Below are 18,090 nucleotides of genomic sequence, written 5' to 3'. Positions count from 1 at the left end.
TTTACAACAAGAACTTTGTGGAGTGAAGAAGAAAATCTTTTCCAAGACTTATATTAAAATATTTGTTTGTAAAGTGTTTTTACATGTTTTGGATGTTCCTTCAGAGTTGAAGATAATTTAGTTCCTCTTCTTAACCTCCTGCAGGGCGACGTAGGATGGGCGCGGAGAGGGTTTGAACCCGGGACCATCGAAAAGTCCGAACAACAGTCAAACGCGCAAACTGCGCGACGAGGCAGCCATCCATTAATTTGAAATCAGCCAGACAGAGGTTCTCAAATCTGACAGAGGTATTATGTGCACAAACGCTGGCATGACTACCTAAAAAAAGCATGTTCTGATGGAGGATGGTTTGGACAGTATATATCGCCCGGGACCATCGATAAATCTGAACGACAGTCCAGCGTGCAAACCGCACGACCAGGCAGCCATCCTAAGTAAGGAAGAGTGTCTGCATCATGTGAGGAAGAATATCTGGGTTAGCGTAATTATGTGTATCACTCCACTCTTCCTTACTTTTGGAAATCAAAGACATCTTCAGCATTATTTAGACAATATAGACATTTCTCAAAAGACTGCGAAGCGCGACCTCCTAGAGAGGTCACGACGCCCTAACCAAAATAGGGAGGTGGCGCGAAGCAGAAAAAAAAATATTTCAAAGGATTAAATTAAATTTTAGATTTCAATTGTTCATATATATGTTTCATCACTAACCAAAACGACATTATTACTAATGTTAAAGAGATTAAAATTATCTTGTAATAAGGACGTTTTAAAAATGGGTATCGTTCTAGAGAGGCGTCTGGACAAAGGCGGACTGGGGGTTAAGAGCGGCCTGGGCATTTTATACAATCCGGCCCACAAATTGTATATAATATGATGGTCATCCAATTTTAGATTACCTGTCCTCAAAATCACTCTGTTAAGTTTGATAATATATCGATAACTGAACGCATGCGTACAATGAACTCTGTATCTTTGTAAGAAATATAGTAGGCTATATGTTACTTTTTAATCGCTAAGCGTGTAAAGTCCTAAAAGGATGAAACCTACTAGTAGCAGTGTCCACGGATATAGGCTATTACATTATTTTGGAAAATGTGTTAGATTAAATTAGTATTGCACTGTATTTTAAATACGACGCTCAGAGAGCCCCTTTTGCAAGAGAATATTATAAAAAATTTAAATCTAAGTTAATAACTTCTATAGTGGCATTTATGAAGCCCTTTAGGTGACCCTACCGGCCCATTTGGGTACCGGCCCACCGGGCATTAGCCCAAATGCCCATATAGCCAGTCCGCCCCTGCGTCTGGATAATATCGTCTGGACAATAGCGTCTGGATAATATCGTCTGGATAATATCGTCTGGATAATATCGTCTGGATAATATCGTCTGGACAATAGCGTCTGGATAATATCGTCTGGATAATATCGTCTGGATAATATCGTCTGGACAATAGCGTCTGGACAATAGCGTCTGGATAATATCGTCTGGATAATATCGTCTGGACAATAGCGTCTGGATAATATCGTCTGGATAATAGCGAGTAAAAACTTTTTTGAAAAACGGGATTTCAGATGGGGAAAGTCTTGAAAAAAAAGGTCATTTTAAAGAAATAGAGAGAGGGTTGCCACAGACTTTTCAATGCATAAGATTTGGAGTATGGAAAGAAAGTGAGGTAAAAATGTATTTTTGATGTTGTGCTTGTAGCTTAAATGACATCTGCTGCACATAAAGAAAAACTGTGGAGCCTGTTAACTGTGTGGCGAACGCTAACTCAAGACTTGATGACAAGTAGTGTTCGTTTGGGACATATAGTTCACCATTACTACACATATGTTGTGGATTAAGTTATCAAGTTATATATTTTTGAACTTTGTCTCACCGCTACCGTGTTAAGCCATAACAGATAGCTGGCTAACTAAAGAGCTAGATAGAAATATAGAAAGACATAAATAACTAGATAGATAGATACATAGGAAGAAAGAATGCTACCTAACTAGCTAGATAGATACATACATAGAAGGACAGATAGATAGCTACATAACTATCTAGATAGATACAAAGAAAGACAGATAGACAACTACCAAAGTAGCTAGATGAATAAATACATAGAGAGACAGACAGCTACCTACAAGTTTAGATCGATAGATACACAGAAAGACAGACAGCTACCTAACTAGATAGATTGATTCATAGTGCGAAAGATAGATTAAAGGCCAATGTACATATATTCCTTTAAATCTCGATTTCGATTATCTCTGTAGTTTAAATACAAATTTAATAACTTAATTTTATTTTATTAATATTTTATTTTAAGGAAAAATTTCAATTAAAAGGGTTGATATGTTCATTGGAAATAAATGCTTACTCAAACCATACTGCAAAATTAAACGGAAGTTTCGCTGTCATTGGAGCAATTCATTGCAGCTACAGAAGTGACGAAATCTAGACATGCGAGTGTGAGCCACAGCAGGCGTTATGATAAACTGTAGAGCAGGGGGTTCTCAGCTTGTGGATCGCGATCCCCTTGGGGGTCGATACACGATTTGCCAGGGGTCGCCTAAGACCATCGAAAATATAGATTATTAATGTCTATTCTTCTACTGCCGTATGTGTGTGTGGGGGGGGGGGGGTCGCGGCAAATAGACGGATTGTAAAAAGGGGTCGCCGAGCATAAAAGGTTGAGAACCGCTGCTGTAGAGGAATGTCACACTTATATGCACGTCCGGTACTCAGTCACGTGATTTTTGTTTTTACTTTGTTCCTGTTTCTAGGACACTTAATTTTGTAGTCAATGGGTCTAAAACTTGATTTAAAAAAAACAGGTTCAAAATACCACCAACTAATGAACAGTTAAAATCAAACCAGGGCTGACTAGATGGTTTCTAATGGTTTGGAAATTTTAGCCCTTTTTATGGTAGCACTCATAACGGAAAAAATCTGTTACATTTTTTTTTTTGGTCTGTATGTTTGTCTCACGTTCATTCGCATTTTAAAAAGAACCTTTAAAACCTTATTTCACCACCACAGCCTCATTGAAACCGCATGTGATATGTCTTCATCAGTAGTTAAGTTATATTTAAATAAACATGGCAGTCAAGGAATGGGAATAATTGTAACTGTATTTGTCAAAGATAAGTTTTGTTACACTCTGGAAAGCATCACAATATATAAAGTAACATGTTTGTAAAATGTTTTTGTAAAATGTTTTACATGTTTCGGATGTTCCTTCAGAGTTGAAGACGGGGGATGGGAGCGGGCAGGGTTTGAACCCGGGACCACCGATAAATCTGAACGACAGTCCAGCGCGCAAACCGCACGACCAGGCAGCCATAGATAGCTGATGTTGAAAACATACAGTTACTAATGTGAATAATAATTAAATGGACTCTTAGTCAACAGTTTCGAGTATTAAATTTATTGATTTTTTTTAGGTTTAGGAAATATATTTTTGGTGATGGTATAATACAAGAGTGCTGTACCCTGGTCTTTGCTTTTAAGATTATTTAGAGTCGAATGGGTCACCATTATCGTCTTACTACTAAACAAGGGTTTAATACGTTTGAGGATTAAACATTTTTTCACTTTTAATAGATTTGCAACCTGACCGCCGACACTCGCGAAAAACCGCAAGCTCTGTCAAACCTTTATATTTTATTTTCGGTATTTTCCCAAAAGGCCGCAGTCTACATATGAAGCATTTTAAAAAATATCACAAATTCGCTATTTTTAAAGCATTTTTTTTTTCTTTTCCCCTTGTAGACTTTGTAGATTTTCCCGATGTTTACTTATTTTAATATGCCTTATGCCATTCCCTTTAGATGTAACTAATTCTAATTGCACAAATAAGATATATGAAGAGCCTTTTTTTTTTTTTTCGAGAGAGAATTTTGCTTAAACATCGTAGGCGCAGGAAGTTTATATTTGATGTGGCGGTAATCTAAGGTCAAGAACTCTGATACAAATAAGCCCGGCGTTCCAGTACCGCCTCAGCGTGGTCGCCGAGTGAACTCCCCTGCTCTTCAGAGGGGATGCCAAGGGTACTGGATGTATGCCGCTGATGAATGAGCAGCCGGCAAGTGTAAAAGTGCAAACAAAGGGGTTATGTCCAGCCCCCCCCCCCCCCTGTGGGGCCCCGGGGCAACGGTTAGTAGGAGACTCACGGGTTCTCTGAAAAGCGAATAGCGCTGGACACCAACTCGAGGGTTGGACGGGTTCTCCTGGAACCCGGCTGATTCGCGGGTCTCTCTTTGGGCAAAGACTGGACTGACTGGCGCGGCCTTAGCGGGCTGTGTCGGGCGGACTGGTTGGCGTCCACGAGTTAGGCTCTAACTACCCCGTTCCCTGGTGCGCTAGTGGAGGAATTCGCCGCGGTAAATGGTAGTTCCAATACTGGGAATGTCAAAAAACGTGCGCCACCCCCACTCCTGTCCTGCAGGAAACTTATATATCAGATATAAGCGTGGTCGAGAGACTACGTGCGCTTGAACTTGGCTTGTCTTGGCTACCTAGAAGGAGGCTCGAGGTTCGTCACCCGACTCGGGCAGAGTTGTGTTTACTGAGCGCCTAAAGGCAGCACGGAAAACCAACTCCTAGATACCCCCTCCCCCCCACTGGTCCACAAATGAGATTGGACCAAAAGCGCTCTGAGCATGCTATAAACATGAAAGTAGCGCTATATAAAAGCTATAAATATATACAAATAAGAGTGAAGGGAGCCCTACAGGACTGTAGACTTTATGTTTGTGGATATGCAGAGTCCTCTCCGCGGGAATACTTGTTCAGGAAGTCTGTCAGAGGCGGAACCACAACACGGAAATGAACCTTGTCACTAAAATTGGCATTTGTTGAAATGACACGGCCCATATATACAAACATTTTACCATTTACAATGTTTTTGAGATTCTATTTGGATAATCTAAATAGACCACCGGCGGACAATGGTTATGCCTGAGCCGGATGTGACAAAATATGTTGGTCACAGCTGGTGCTGCGTAGCCAAGGAGTAGAAGACAAGCCTTATTATTATTATTATTTGAATATGTAACATTTGTGTTCAACACAATTGTAACCAGATTTAGCATACAATGACTAAATTTACAATGTTTAAAAATATATATTCGGTTTATTATATAATTTTTTTCTTTCAGATATTTATTTTGTTTGAGAACTAGTGACACTCCTTTTAGAAGATTTCCTAAACACTTAACAAGTTTATTGTTTTCAACCAGGAAACTTGTTTTTTTTTTTTTTTTTGGTAATTCACATGTTACTCGTCAAGCGGATGTGAAGTCAACTAATGTTATAGTTAGATCACACAGAGAGTGGCAGCGGAAACATTTGTTTTTTTTTTTCTTTGTAAAGACTTCTCATCAAAATCATCTTCGTAAGTAGAATTTGCAATACATTATAATATCCATTTGTTATGTATTTCATATGTATTAAGTTTAATGAAAAATACTTTAAAAAAAAAATTGATGTTTTTGCTTGAATGTCAAAATCATATATGACTGGCAATTATTTTTATTTTTTTTTTAAATTCAAAATTTAATCCAAAGGAACTTTTGCAATCACCCTCTCTGTAGTGTAAAATTAGATATATTATTTCATTTTAAAATATAATTTACTCTTTGCGTTATTTGCCTTAGAAATAAATTCAACAAATTATATTATTTTTATTATACATTATTTTTAATGGTATCAAGTTTCTTCACTTTATAATTGTTAAACTGTAATAGTGTTTGTTTTATCTGTAAACATGTTTGTGCCTAAAACTTCTATCCCGATCTAACCATATTTCTTTCCCTTCAAATGCGTTAGTTTAAAATAATAATATAATGTTATCATCATTAACATTTTTGAGTATACATCATTAAAAAATATTTCTCTAAGATCCCGGTGAGTTCCTTAAATAAGGATGCTTGTAAATGAGAAGCTGGCGTGTAACATATATAGATGAAATAATATGTACCATAACATTATGCTTTATAATGCTTAACTCTTAAATGTTACAAAGGTTTGTAACTTAACCTTTATATAAATTATATATTTATATTTATAGCTTTTATATAGCGCTACTTTCATGCTTATAGCGCTTTGGTCCAATCTCATTTGTGGACCAGTGGGGGGGGGGAGAGGGGGTATCTAGGAGTTGGTTTTCCGTGCTGCCTTTAGAAGCTCAGTAATTGTGTTGAGCTCAGTAAACACAACTCTGCCCGAGTCGGGTGTCGAACCTCGAGCCCCCTTCTATGTAGTCAAGCCAAGCCAAGTTCAAGCGACTTAGCCTCTCGACCACGCTTCCCACTATTAGATAAATAAGTTTAGTACAGTGTATATAATACATGGCCTGCAGACGACAGTTTTACCAGACAGTAGAAAAAGGTTTAAATAATTAGGAAGAGGCCATATTTTAAGTTTGACATGATGAGTGTAGAATTTGGAAAATGTAGCCTAATATTACAACATACTGATATAAAATGTGTATATCCAATGAAAAACTGTTCCTATATCAGCGCATGTAAAGGGTTAATATTATGTTTATTTTTATATGCAGATATATCTTGTATCATACAATAGTGTCTTCCCTAGTGCTATTAGAGCATGGAATTGGATGCCTAAACCAGCAAAGAAAACCAGTGACTTGGCAGACTTTTAAGTCATTGGTTGACACGTGTGACTAGATGACAAAAAGTAGGTTACTTTTGAGCTCCGAAATTGCTAAGGAAAGAGGAGCGCAGTTTAACGTCATGTCTCTGGACGCTCTATTGTAAAAGTGCAGAAAAAGTCAGGAGTTCTCAACCTGTGGGTCGCGACCCCCTTAGGGGTCGATTGACGATTTGCTAGGGGTCGCCAAATACTATCGAACAAATGGATTGTTTTGTCTATTCTTCTATTGCTGTATGTGTGTGCGGGGCGGGGGGGGGGGGGTCGCGGTAGAGTGGGGGGTTGTAAAAAGGGGTCGCCGAGCTTAAAAGGTTGAGAACCGCTGCTTTACATGAATGCGATTACTTTTGAGTTTAATTCAGTTCAATTATAAGAATCTAGAACTAGCAGTTTTGATAGATCTGAAAGATTTAGATTTTTAAAGCCTATTATCTATAGGCTTATGAAAATGTTTATTGTGTTGGTAAAATATAATCAGTAATATATGATTATATGTCTATTTGTTTTGAAAATCTTATCTTAAATGAGATCTGTACTTTTTGTCAAATGACTATTGTATTCGTACATATGCTATAGAGATGTGAATTGTTTACCTTTACCTTCACCTATCCCTTAGTCTGTTGGACCGTTGGGGCACCAGGCAAGATTTGTCGACCGTCTTTCTCCATTCCTCCCTTTTTTTTTTTTGCCTTATTTAGAACCTCTCTCAATGGCAGGCCTGTCCATTCTTTAATGTTGTCCTCCCATCGCTTTTTCTGTCTGCCTCTTCTTCTTTTTTTCCTGGCACTGTTCCCTGGAGGAAGGTCTTTGCGAGCCCCGTAGATCTTGTAATGTGGCCAAAGGTTTTTAAGCTTTCGTCTAAATTTTCGATGTGAATTGTTAACGTCAAGAAATATGTGGATTAAAATGACGGTCAAAAAAAAAAAGTTGGGGGATAAATAAAAAAAAAAACTAACATAGCCTGGGACTAAATCATCGGGCGTAGTCGGTGGTTAAGTCTAGTTACATAAAGTTTAGATTATTTTTTTTTCTTAATGTTTCTTCCCTTGTATACATGTGTTTTGTTTTACAGTCTTTTTGTGATTCCAGTTTTTTATTCCATGGGTTCAACATTGTCTACACGTCATAACAAAGAAACAATTCAAACAAAGGTACGTTTTTATTTAGTTAAGTGAAGGAAAGCAAAACAGCGATGGCCTACTATATATACTTTAAAAAAAAAAAACACAATGCCTGTTGTTAACACAATTAAAACTGTCTATAGTAGTAACAAAACAAGCGCGAAATATAAAAAAATATTGATTTAAAAAAAAAAAAAGCTTATACAAGAAGAAAAGATAAAAATTTAAAATTCATACTCTTAAGCAGGGAAGTAAAACACATCGCAAAAAACGTCGTTATCTTTTCTTGACGTTCTTCTGTCCGTGTTCATGGAATGTTCTCTAATGAATGTATTTCCTTTAATAAAATTAACTATAATACGATGTGGTATTATTAGTTAAGTTTTATTCATGATGTGATTAGATCTTCATTAAAATGTTTGATTTCCTAATGTGGATACGACTTATTTAATGGACAGTAATTTAAATTTGTTGAAACAACGAAGATGTGCTCTTTATTATCAGACTTCCAAAAGGGTCATGAGGATCCAGAGGTTGAGAAGCCTGACTTACACTAGAGAGCAGATTAAAAATAAAGATCAATAAGAAGCTCCAAGCCCGTGGTCCCTACCCTGAAAAAGCCATCAAACATTAACTTTTGAGGGAGAAACATGGTGCGACTAGAAGCGATGAGTACATGAAGCGCATGGCTACACAGGGGTCAGTTGGTTAAGTTGCAAAACATTTCGTTATTATAGATTGATGACCTTGTTTTCGATTCTTGCATTCATGGACAAAATGGCAGGAGCACAAGTCAAATAAAAAAAATAAATCTTGCTACAAAAGAAAACAAAACATTAGCTAACATGGTAAATTATTTCTATCATCGTTTCGGCAATAAAGATTTTAATTATCTTCGACTCAAAGTCGTTAAAGATGTCAAAGTTAACAACTATTTAGAAATAAAGATTACGAAAGAGTAAGTCTGCAACATTTTCAAAAACGTCAACCCAATGATAGCCTGATGGAATAAAAGGGCGAAGCTTGTCAATACATTTACTGGACTCAGTAAGGTTGTTTAACGAAAACTACGACTTTATTAACAGCAGACAGAGTACTGTCTAGAGTTCTTTAAAATTGTTAACATACCAATAGCCTTCACTCTAAATGAGACACACAATTGTCCTCTATCTCTTCCATATATGTTAAACTTATAAAGGCAGCGCCAGGGACCAATTTTTTTTCATAAAAGAAAATACTGAACTAAATGTAAAAGAAAAGAGACTGCACCGACCGAGGAGCGAACCAGCGACACTGAAAGGCGACTACGCGTAGCAACAATGTAGTAGGCCTACTAAGTAAGCTATTACCTAGACCAAAAAGATAAATATGATATTTTTCTAATCTAAACTGTTTCGCTAGAAAGCATTTACCAACCTATCAATCAATGGTCACATTTCCAAGCTAGCTCCGACCCATTTCTTTTATCACCAACTATTTAAACAAAGGCAAAATAGACAGACTCTAGACATATATTACAAAAACAGTGACTCTAAGTAACCGTGTTTTTTTTTTTTAAATGACGAGCAGACAAAATAAATACACTACATATAGAAGTTTCAGTGAGTATGAGCAATCAAGCTGTAAACGTAAATATCCAATTTGAATGACGGCTGTCATACAAAGTTCTCAAAGCAATCAGTTCACATAAAATGAGTAATGAGTTATTTTTGCATTTAGACCCTGTGTATTTATAAACAAAGGGATGTAACTCTTTAATAACTAAATAACATGCAAAACAAAAGTATTCAGTCTTTCGTACATGCGACTGAGTACAATCATGGGAGGTAACTAGCTCTGAGGACAACAGTACAATAAAACTTGGCCGATAATCTAGAGTAACACACTTTTGGACAACAATGAGGGACACCTTAAGCTTTTTTGAATAACTGCCTGGTCTCAATGGCTTTGGGGTCATACCAGGCCCGCTATCGTGGTTGTACATTTGTACCGTAGCTCGTCTGTCCAGGCACCCCTGACAGTCTGTCAATTAATATATTAACTCTTTCTCTCCCTAATTATTTACCACATTCTGGTGGAATCAACGCTGGTATCGTCAGTTAGGAGAAAAAGAGTTATGTAATTTTAATAGAACAAGTAATGGCAATATGTTAACGTATAGCCTATTAGTTTTACAACGATAGTGTAAATAATAACGCTTTAATGATTCGATGATAAAGTATGTTATGACTGATGATTATATATAGTAATAATACAATAATAATACTAGATCAGAGCGCCTAAGCGTCTAGTTAACAGGCAAGCACACCTTAGTTTACTCCGGCCCGTGATGCCTGCAACCCAATACCATGGGTAATAGCCAAGTAGGGTCCATGCAACTACAAATCAGGCTTGACTCCAGTCTCAAGCCTGCGTCCCTAATACTGGAGAAAAAAAAAGAGAGCTCCAGCCTAGAATCTGCTACCCAAGCAAAACAAAAAGAAGCAATGACGCTAACAGGCGCGTCCTTAAAAAACAACACACAATTATGGTAAACATATACACACACACACCTAGCAAAGAAGCTATCCATATGCGCATGGCACCAGCTTCCATCCCCCGTCGTCCTGCGTGAGGTTTGGACTAGAAAGTAGATACTCAAACATGTACTGAAGAAAACTGAACATTTTTTTTATCTCTCACATTTCTTTCTCCACTTCACGCTCATTCTTGACATGCCAGGTAGAATTTTATGAAAAAATTAAATATTTAATTGTCGTTTTTACAGTCATCAAAATGACTACAATGAATTATGTTTCTCCATAACTAAGCTTGACCGTCCATGGAAAAGCATGAGAATAATAAATCGACCGTTTGTAATAGAATAACAAAAATAATATTAATAATATTTATCGGATGGCTGCCTGGAGAAAAAAAAAAAGCTATGGTAGCTTGTGAACTGTGTAGATGTAGACAGATCCGCTCTCTCCAAGCCACCTAGTTGACCAAAAAACGTATTTTAGAGCTCGCTTAGTAATTGTCACACACACACACACACAAACAACGTATCTATTTATACTACGTATCTATCACGCCTAGTGTTTGTGACCTAATTAGCGGCTTGACCGTTGGTACTCGATTGATGGCTCCTCCCCCTTTCCTCCCCTCAACATTGTCCTCACTACAACTTGAACAATGTTTTAGGGCTGTGCTGATGGCCTGGTTTACACCTTTTTTTTTTTTGTTGACTCTTTTTTTGTTATGCGTTAGTCTGATTGCTGCGCTTGGATCGAGCGGATTGAAATTGTTCCTCAGCACTGAAAATGTGTGAATGTTGGAATTGTGTAGAAGGAAGCCCGGGAAAGGGGGTGTAGGCAGAATAAGAGCGTGTTTGTGTGTTATTGTTATTATTTTATTCATTTGTGATGACATGATAATTACTTTTGCTTTGCCACAAAGCTCATAATAATTTCATAGACCCGGCGCCACACGTCCAATCGAGAAGCACAACTGACTCTATGTATTTGAGTCTGACGTCACATTTTAATGGTCCGTCAATTGTTGATGATCTCTTGATACAGTGTCTTGACTTTTTCTCTCTCTCCCCCCCCCCCCTTTATGTCGAAGGCGCCGGTTACATACACCGAGCGGGCTAGATACGTAGAACCGCGTATGTTTTGTTTTTAGGTCAACCACGTAAACTGTTGTGTCCTGCAGTGGCTTGGGGAGGGCGGGATTATCTATTGGCTACCAAAGCTTATTAGGCTCTCCCCCAAATAAATAATATCTGGATTTATTAAAGGCCTTATATCTCAAAATAGCTTAGACCTAAATAAGTACCGGTACGGTAATGTGTCGGTAATTCGTTACTGGGCTTAGCACCTTACACTTATGTGTATCATCAGTTTCTAAGCAGAGATGGGCGATATGTAGCGGCACCTTCGATATGGAGCATGTGAAATTGACTAAAATCTGTCTGTCTTGACATGGCGAAAAAAGAAAATGATTTAAATAACAAAATGTAAAGATTATAACACTTTTGAAACACCATACTTTTCACACAATTTGTAAGATTATAACACTTTTAAAACACCATACTTCTCGTGTGTTCGAGAGTTTCTTAATAATAATATGTTCGACACTTGAAGGTAGCGGTGAAACGATGATCAAAACTTTAAGATTTTGAAAGCATCGACCTGACCCACTTTAACATCAAATATACATTTAACGATGAAAAATTATACAATAAAACATATCTACTTTTTAAGACAAATGAATGAGGAGTTCATAGATACAATCAGTTTTTTCCTAGGTCCAATCCTTCCGGAGATACACAAATTCAAACATAAAAAATGTCGGCGACTGAGCTTAACTTGTTCGGTTAATGTCAGTTACTCTAGCTTCAGTAGTAAACATTGTGAACAAAATTTAGATGTGTAAATTAAATTAAACATAGCGTTTTAGAATCTAGTAAATAAATTGATCAAATTAGCTAAATTAGATCTAGAAGTATCTAATCAATTTATAGATGATATTTTAATAGATCTACATTATTATTATAGCTTTTATATGTTTATAGCATGCTCAGAGCGCTTTTGGTCCAATCTTATTTGTGGACCAGTAGGGGGGGGGGGTATCTAGGAGTTGGTTTTCCGTGCTGCCCGAGAACCTCGAGCCCTCTTCTAGGTAGCTAAGCCAAGCCTAGTTCAAGCGCACTTGACCTGTCGACCACGCTTCCCACAGATTCAGATAATATCCCTAGCCAGTATATAGACATTGATCTATCTAGTGTGAAGAGACTTGTATTACTTGTAAAAGTATTCCTTTCATATCTTGCAATCAAGATCTATATGTTTCTGTGGCCCGCGGTTAACGAGGGTGTCATGTGGCCAGCACAACGACCAACCGTCTTTACTTTACTTTACTAGTGCAAAAAAAATGCAGTTAATCTTAATTTAAGCAATTTATTAAACACATTTTAAAAAAACTATTAGCAAATATATTTATATATATATGTTATATATATATAAATTAGATTTTTCTGAAAATATTTCATTGATGTAAATTTGTATATAAAAAAAATGAAAACAACTTTATAGGCCAATACATAATTTTTTTTCTAATTTTCAGAACAGTACAGACCTTTCTTTGTCTTATGACACCGGTGGACTTAATGGTATGAAATCTGAGTGAAACAATACCTAAGTAAAAACTATTTTTATGGTTTTATTTTACTAGACCTAAAAAAACAATAATAGTGAGCATATGAAATGCAAGTTGTTGCAAAGTTATGTTTAAGTTCAGCTTCTAGAATGTATAGAATATATCTTAAAGATTTTGTTTCTTCTAAACGAAAAAAAAATGCAGTATTTTGAAAAAAAAAAATTGTTTCAGAAAAAAATATTTACGATAAAATAAAATAGACTTACTTATAAATGTATTTAAACTATTTCAGTTTGTCTAAAGGATCAGACTGACCTAGCAGACTTATCCAGTCTTGGAAATGAAAATCAAAATGCAGGTAAACTTTTGGTTTGTAAATATTTATATAAAGAAAGGTTTTTGTATAAGTCTATTTTATATTATGAAAAAAAAAAACAACTGTAAAAATAGTTATTTGTCTTTTATCATTTCAGATCCTCATCATTTTACCAGTGACCAGTCCGAAGTATTGTCAGATGATGCTGAAGGTCCACTAATTGGTAACTATTGAGTTTATTTCTTAGTGTATAAACTGTTGAGATCAACACATGAGTTACACTTGATCTATTTAGAGATATCTCTTGATTAAATCAAAACTGTACATTGAGTTCTAAACATTGGATCAAGTTTATTTCCCTGTTCTCCAGGTGATCATGAAACTCAGGAGTCAGAAGGTGGAGAAGCTGATCTACACAATTATCTTGTTGGCTGTAAGAAGAATCCAGGTCATAGACAGTTTATACCAGTTGATACATTCACCTTGAAACATTTACCTGAAGGTCTTCAAGACCAAAATTTGTATGAATACATCAAAGTTACAGCTGACCAGACAGTTAGAGTAAATGTTAATGTGATCAGTCCACACAGACCAGAGTTTTGGCCAAAGACAACTCAACCATATCCATTTTATAACATGAGTAAGAGAAGAAACTTGAGGACAGGAAGTGGAAGAATGTGGAGTGTAAACAAGTTTCAAGATGGAGTCCCGCAAGATGGACATTATGGATTTAATGCCTACACAAAGTGTTGGTGTAGAAAATGTGAAGTTTCAGACTCACCCAGCAATATGTGGTGGGAGTTTGATGTGTCCACAGCCACACATGTGGTTTTTGATGACATTGAGGCCAGTCATACGACTTTGAGATTGTTTTATGATAGAGATGAAAGTCCAATGGTCAGTATTAATAAAGTCAGTGTTAAGTATGTAAAAATGGAGCATGATTTGTGTGTGTTGAACTGTGTGACATGTGACAAAAATGTAGGATATAAACTGATGGAAATATTCAAACATTATGAAAATATCTGGGAGAAAGTCTGGAACAAATACTCTGATAGATCTCAACACAAGTTTCTCTTTATAGTGTCACATCCTCATGGATGTTCTAAACAGGTCAGTGTTGGTCAATGGAAGGACAAACTAAAGGTGGGTGATAGATTTAAGTTGACTTATACAACTTGTACATGTCCAGGAAGTAGTGGAGCACATGTCAACTGTCTTGGGTATTTTGTCTGGTCTTGGTCTAATCTTGTCCACAGTGGAGGTTTCAAGTCTGGATTAAATTACAGTGGGCTTGGTTAAGTCTAGTAAGTTGTTTCCCTTGGGAGTTGTCAAGCTCCAAAATAAAGATGTGTCTTTGAGAACCCTTGACATTCTGAACATTAAACTCAAATTTCTCTTTAGTCTTGAGATAAATACATTTATACTTTATGATAAATATTTATACATTTTTTTCATTAAAAACATTTTATACTTAGAAAATAAAAAAGAAAACTTAGAAAAAAAAACAAAAAAACTTGCTAATGTCTTAGATCGACTTTCGTTCTAGTATGTAAATAAATTGTTTATGCTGTCTTTAAATTTACAATGTTTTGTTTCCTTTTATAATTATGCTTTTGTTGTTCGTAACTAAGGTTTACAATAATTAAAGCCTGTTCAAATAGAAAAAAAATCTACCAAGTGTAGATTTAGAACTAGGTATCTTCTTATCTTATATGTTACAGACGTTCCTTCAAAAAAGAAGATGATAACGTCCTACGCGTCCTGCAATTAGTCATGCATATTAACCAATGATCTAATCATCTGGCTAGCTCAGACAACTCATTTCATGCTCTGATAGCGCTAGGGAAGAAAGAACATTTGTACAAATTTGTCCTAGCATATGGAACGAAGAATATGTTTCTATCTTTGTGTCTTTCTGAGTATTATTTTAAATTTTGTTTTTGTATTTGAAGATTATGGTTTTGTGTTTTATGTATAATTGCTTTACTTTTAAGTCTTCTATCCTTAAGGATTTAGTCTTGCATATTAATCAATGACTTACATTCTGCCAAGTCACTGGTTTTCATGGCTAGCTCAGGCAACTCATTCCATGTTCTAATGGCACTGGGGAAAAAGGAGCTTTTTTACAAATTTCTCCTAGCATATGGGACGAGGAATGTTCCTTTATATTTGTGTCTTTCAGAGTATTTTATTAAATTTACTTTTTGGATTTAAAGAATATGGTTCAGTGTTTTAAGTATAATTGCTACTTTACTTTTAAGACTTTTATCCTGAAGGCTTTCTAGATTTAGTAATTTTACTAAAGGTGTTACACAAGTCAAATATGAATATTCGTTTGTTATGAATCTCACTGCTCTATTTTGTGTCTGTTCCAGTTTCTTAATGTTTTCTCGAGTTGAGGGGTCCCAAACAGAAAATGCTTATTCTATTATTGACCTAACCAAGGTTAAATAACATTTTAGTGTTATGTTCTTATTTGATTTATAGAAATTTCTTTTAATAAACCCTAATGCTTTGTTTGATTTTTTTGTAGTTTCGTCAATATGTGGATTCCATGACAGTTTTCTCATTTATTATAACACCTAGGTATTTTGCATTTTTAGTCTGTGTTACTGGTTTACCATAAATAAGATAAGAGGAATTGATTTGTATTAGTTTTTTTTGTTACTCTTAATAACTGACATTTTTCTGGGTGGAAAGACATGCTCCAATTTGATTCCCATTTCTGTAATTCATCTAATTCTCTTTGTAAAATATCTGTGTCTTGTGTTGTTTTTATTGTTCTATATATTATGCAATCGTCTGCAAATAATCTGACTTTTGTTCCCGAAGTAATGCAATTTGGTAAATCATTTATAAGACTGTTCCTTGAGGTACACATGAGTTTACTGTTATCGGTGTTAATTTAGAGACATTTATTATTATAGTTTGTTCTCTCCCTATCAGAAAATCCACTGATCCAGTGGACCATTAATGTCGAAATATTTTAATTTTTTAAGCAAACTATGGTGGTGAACTTTGTCAAAAGCCTTGGAAAAATCTAGTAAGATAGCATCTATTTGTTCACTATTATCTAAAGCTTTTGAAAAATCATCAATTAGTCCTATTAGTAGTGTTTCACATGATCTATATTTCTTAAAGCCATGTTGGTATGGGGTGAGGACATTATGTTTGTCTAAGTGGTTTATGATGTTGCTACATATTATGTGTTCTAGGATTTTACATGTGATGCTGGTAAGTGATACTGGTCTGTAGTTTCCTGGGTCAGATTTCTATTTTTTTTTAAATAGGTGGGTGACATTAGCTTCTTTCCAGTCCTTTGGTACTCTGCCCTGGTAAAGAGACGCCTGAAAAAATATTTTGAACACTGGGGCTAGTTCATTGCTTAGTTCTTTGAGTAATCTAGCTGGAATACCATCAGGTCCAGACGCTTTATTTGGTTTGGTGTTGGCTAATAGTTTTGGATTTCATTTTCTTGTACTACTATATCTCCTATGTTGTCTACTTGGCTCAAATTGAGTAATAAGTCCATGTCTCCTGGGGCTGAGAATGCTGATGCAAAGTATTTGTTTAGGATGTTTACTTTAGTTTCATTATCATTATGTATTATGTTATGTTCATCTTTTAATGGCGCTATGCCTGTTGTTTCAATTTTCTTAGACTTAATGTATGACCATAGGTTTTTGTTGTTATCTTTAGATATTACATTGTTTATGTATTCACCCTGCAGCTGTCTGCTTACTTTTTGAGTTAGGTGTTTAATTTTATGTACTTTTTAGGAACTCTTTCTGCTTTAGTTTCTTTAAATTTTCTATATAGGCTTTCCTTCTGTTTGCAAAGCTTCTTTAGTCCATAATTAAACCAGCATTTATTTATTTTATTTAGTGTGTATCTAGTTAGTTTATAATTTTCTATAATGCTTTTAGGATGTTTTTTAATGAAATTCCAGTGGTCATCGACTGGTTGGTTAATGTCTTTTTCTAATAAGATGTTTTGTTGAAAGTTTAATGCAGCTTGGTGTAGTTGTGTTAGGTTACATTTATTCCAGAGTAAGATTTTTCTTTTGGGTTTTTTGTCGGCTACTGCTTTTATCTGACTGTGTATTTTTATGATCTCATGGTCTGATAGACCAGGGATAATATCATAATCAACTACTAATCCAGGTCTGTTGGTTAAGAAGAGATCTAATATGTTGTTTAGTCTAGTTGGTTTTTTAATTATTTGATCTAAAGTTTGGTTGTGTAGAGTTTCTATGAAAAGCTCATTTATTTCCTTGAGGTTTTGGTGTTTATCTATGGTTAGTGTTTTCCAATTTATATTAGACAAGTTGAAATCACCCATATTCCAAAAAAAAATGAATCGAAAGTTAAAAAAAAAAAATTATAGTTTTTTGTTTGATATTAAATATAATAATTCTTTTTATCTAGAGGTCATTTGTTGTTTTTTTTAAGGGAGATAATTAAGAAATACTAACTTTTAAAATAAAAACAGAGTTGTCTTTTTATGGACCTCAAAAATTTCACATTTAATTTTCTACGTTAAATTTTAATGGCGCAATAAAAAAAAAATTTCGACGAGGAGGCTGTGTTGGTAACGAAACAAATAAATATTGTGTGATTATTGCTTCATGGTGCTAAATAATCAATTAAAGCAAAACAACATCCGATAAATTTCATGACCAGATTGTCAAGACCAAGCATGTTTTATCGATCCTTAGAGAAAATGGTGATTACCTGAACGTATTTCTCAATTAATTACAATAACATTCACATAACTAGAACAGACACAACATAAAAGAGATCATTGAGTGACTACTGTAATGATGTAAAGATGTATGGGTTGGT

The 18,090-nt window shown here is 35.4% G+C and overlaps 1 protein-coding gene and 1 long non-coding RNA gene across 5 annotated transcripts in view; one reads left to right on the top strand and one right to left on the bottom strand.

The window, feature by feature from the left end:
- Nucleotides 1–18,090, bottom strand: part of LOC129927904 (uncharacterized) — a 30,138-nt gene that overhangs the window by 4,591 nt on the left and 7,457 nt on the right. The gene's annotated exons all lie outside the window — the stretch shown is intronic.
- LOC106051959 (uncharacterized) lies at nucleotides 5,237–17,668 on the top strand. Of its 4 annotated transcripts, none has more exons than XM_056039699.1 (7): nucleotides 5,237–5,387; nucleotides 6,555–6,691; nucleotides 7,754–7,815; nucleotides 12,895–12,940; nucleotides 13,220–13,285; nucleotides 13,401–13,466; nucleotides 13,614–17,668. In XM_056039699.1, exons 2-7 carry the CDS (start codon nucleotides 6,682–6,684, stop codon nucleotides 14,543–14,545), a joined length of 1,182 nt encoding a protein of 393 aa, XP_055895674.1. In that variant the 5' UTR covers nucleotides 5,237–5,387; nucleotides 6,555–6,681; the 3' UTR covers nucleotides 14,546–17,668. The 4 variants fall into 4 exon arrangements, with proteins under 4 accessions (XP_055895674.1, XP_055895675.1, XP_055895677.1 ...); XM_056039700.1 differs by having other exon boundaries at nucleotides 7,737–7,815; XM_056039702.1 differs by lacking the exon at nucleotides 6,555–6,691 and having other exon boundaries at nucleotides 5,259–5,387.

Source organism: Biomphalaria glabrata, chromosome 8 (assembly GCF_947242115.1).
Source record: "Biomphalaria glabrata chromosome 8, xgBioGlab47.1, whole genome shotgun sequence".
NCBI classification, from domain to species: Eukaryota; Metazoa; Mollusca; class Gastropoda; family Planorbidae; genus Biomphalaria; species Biomphalaria glabrata.
This window is presented reverse-complemented; position numbering and strand designations above follow the sequence as displayed.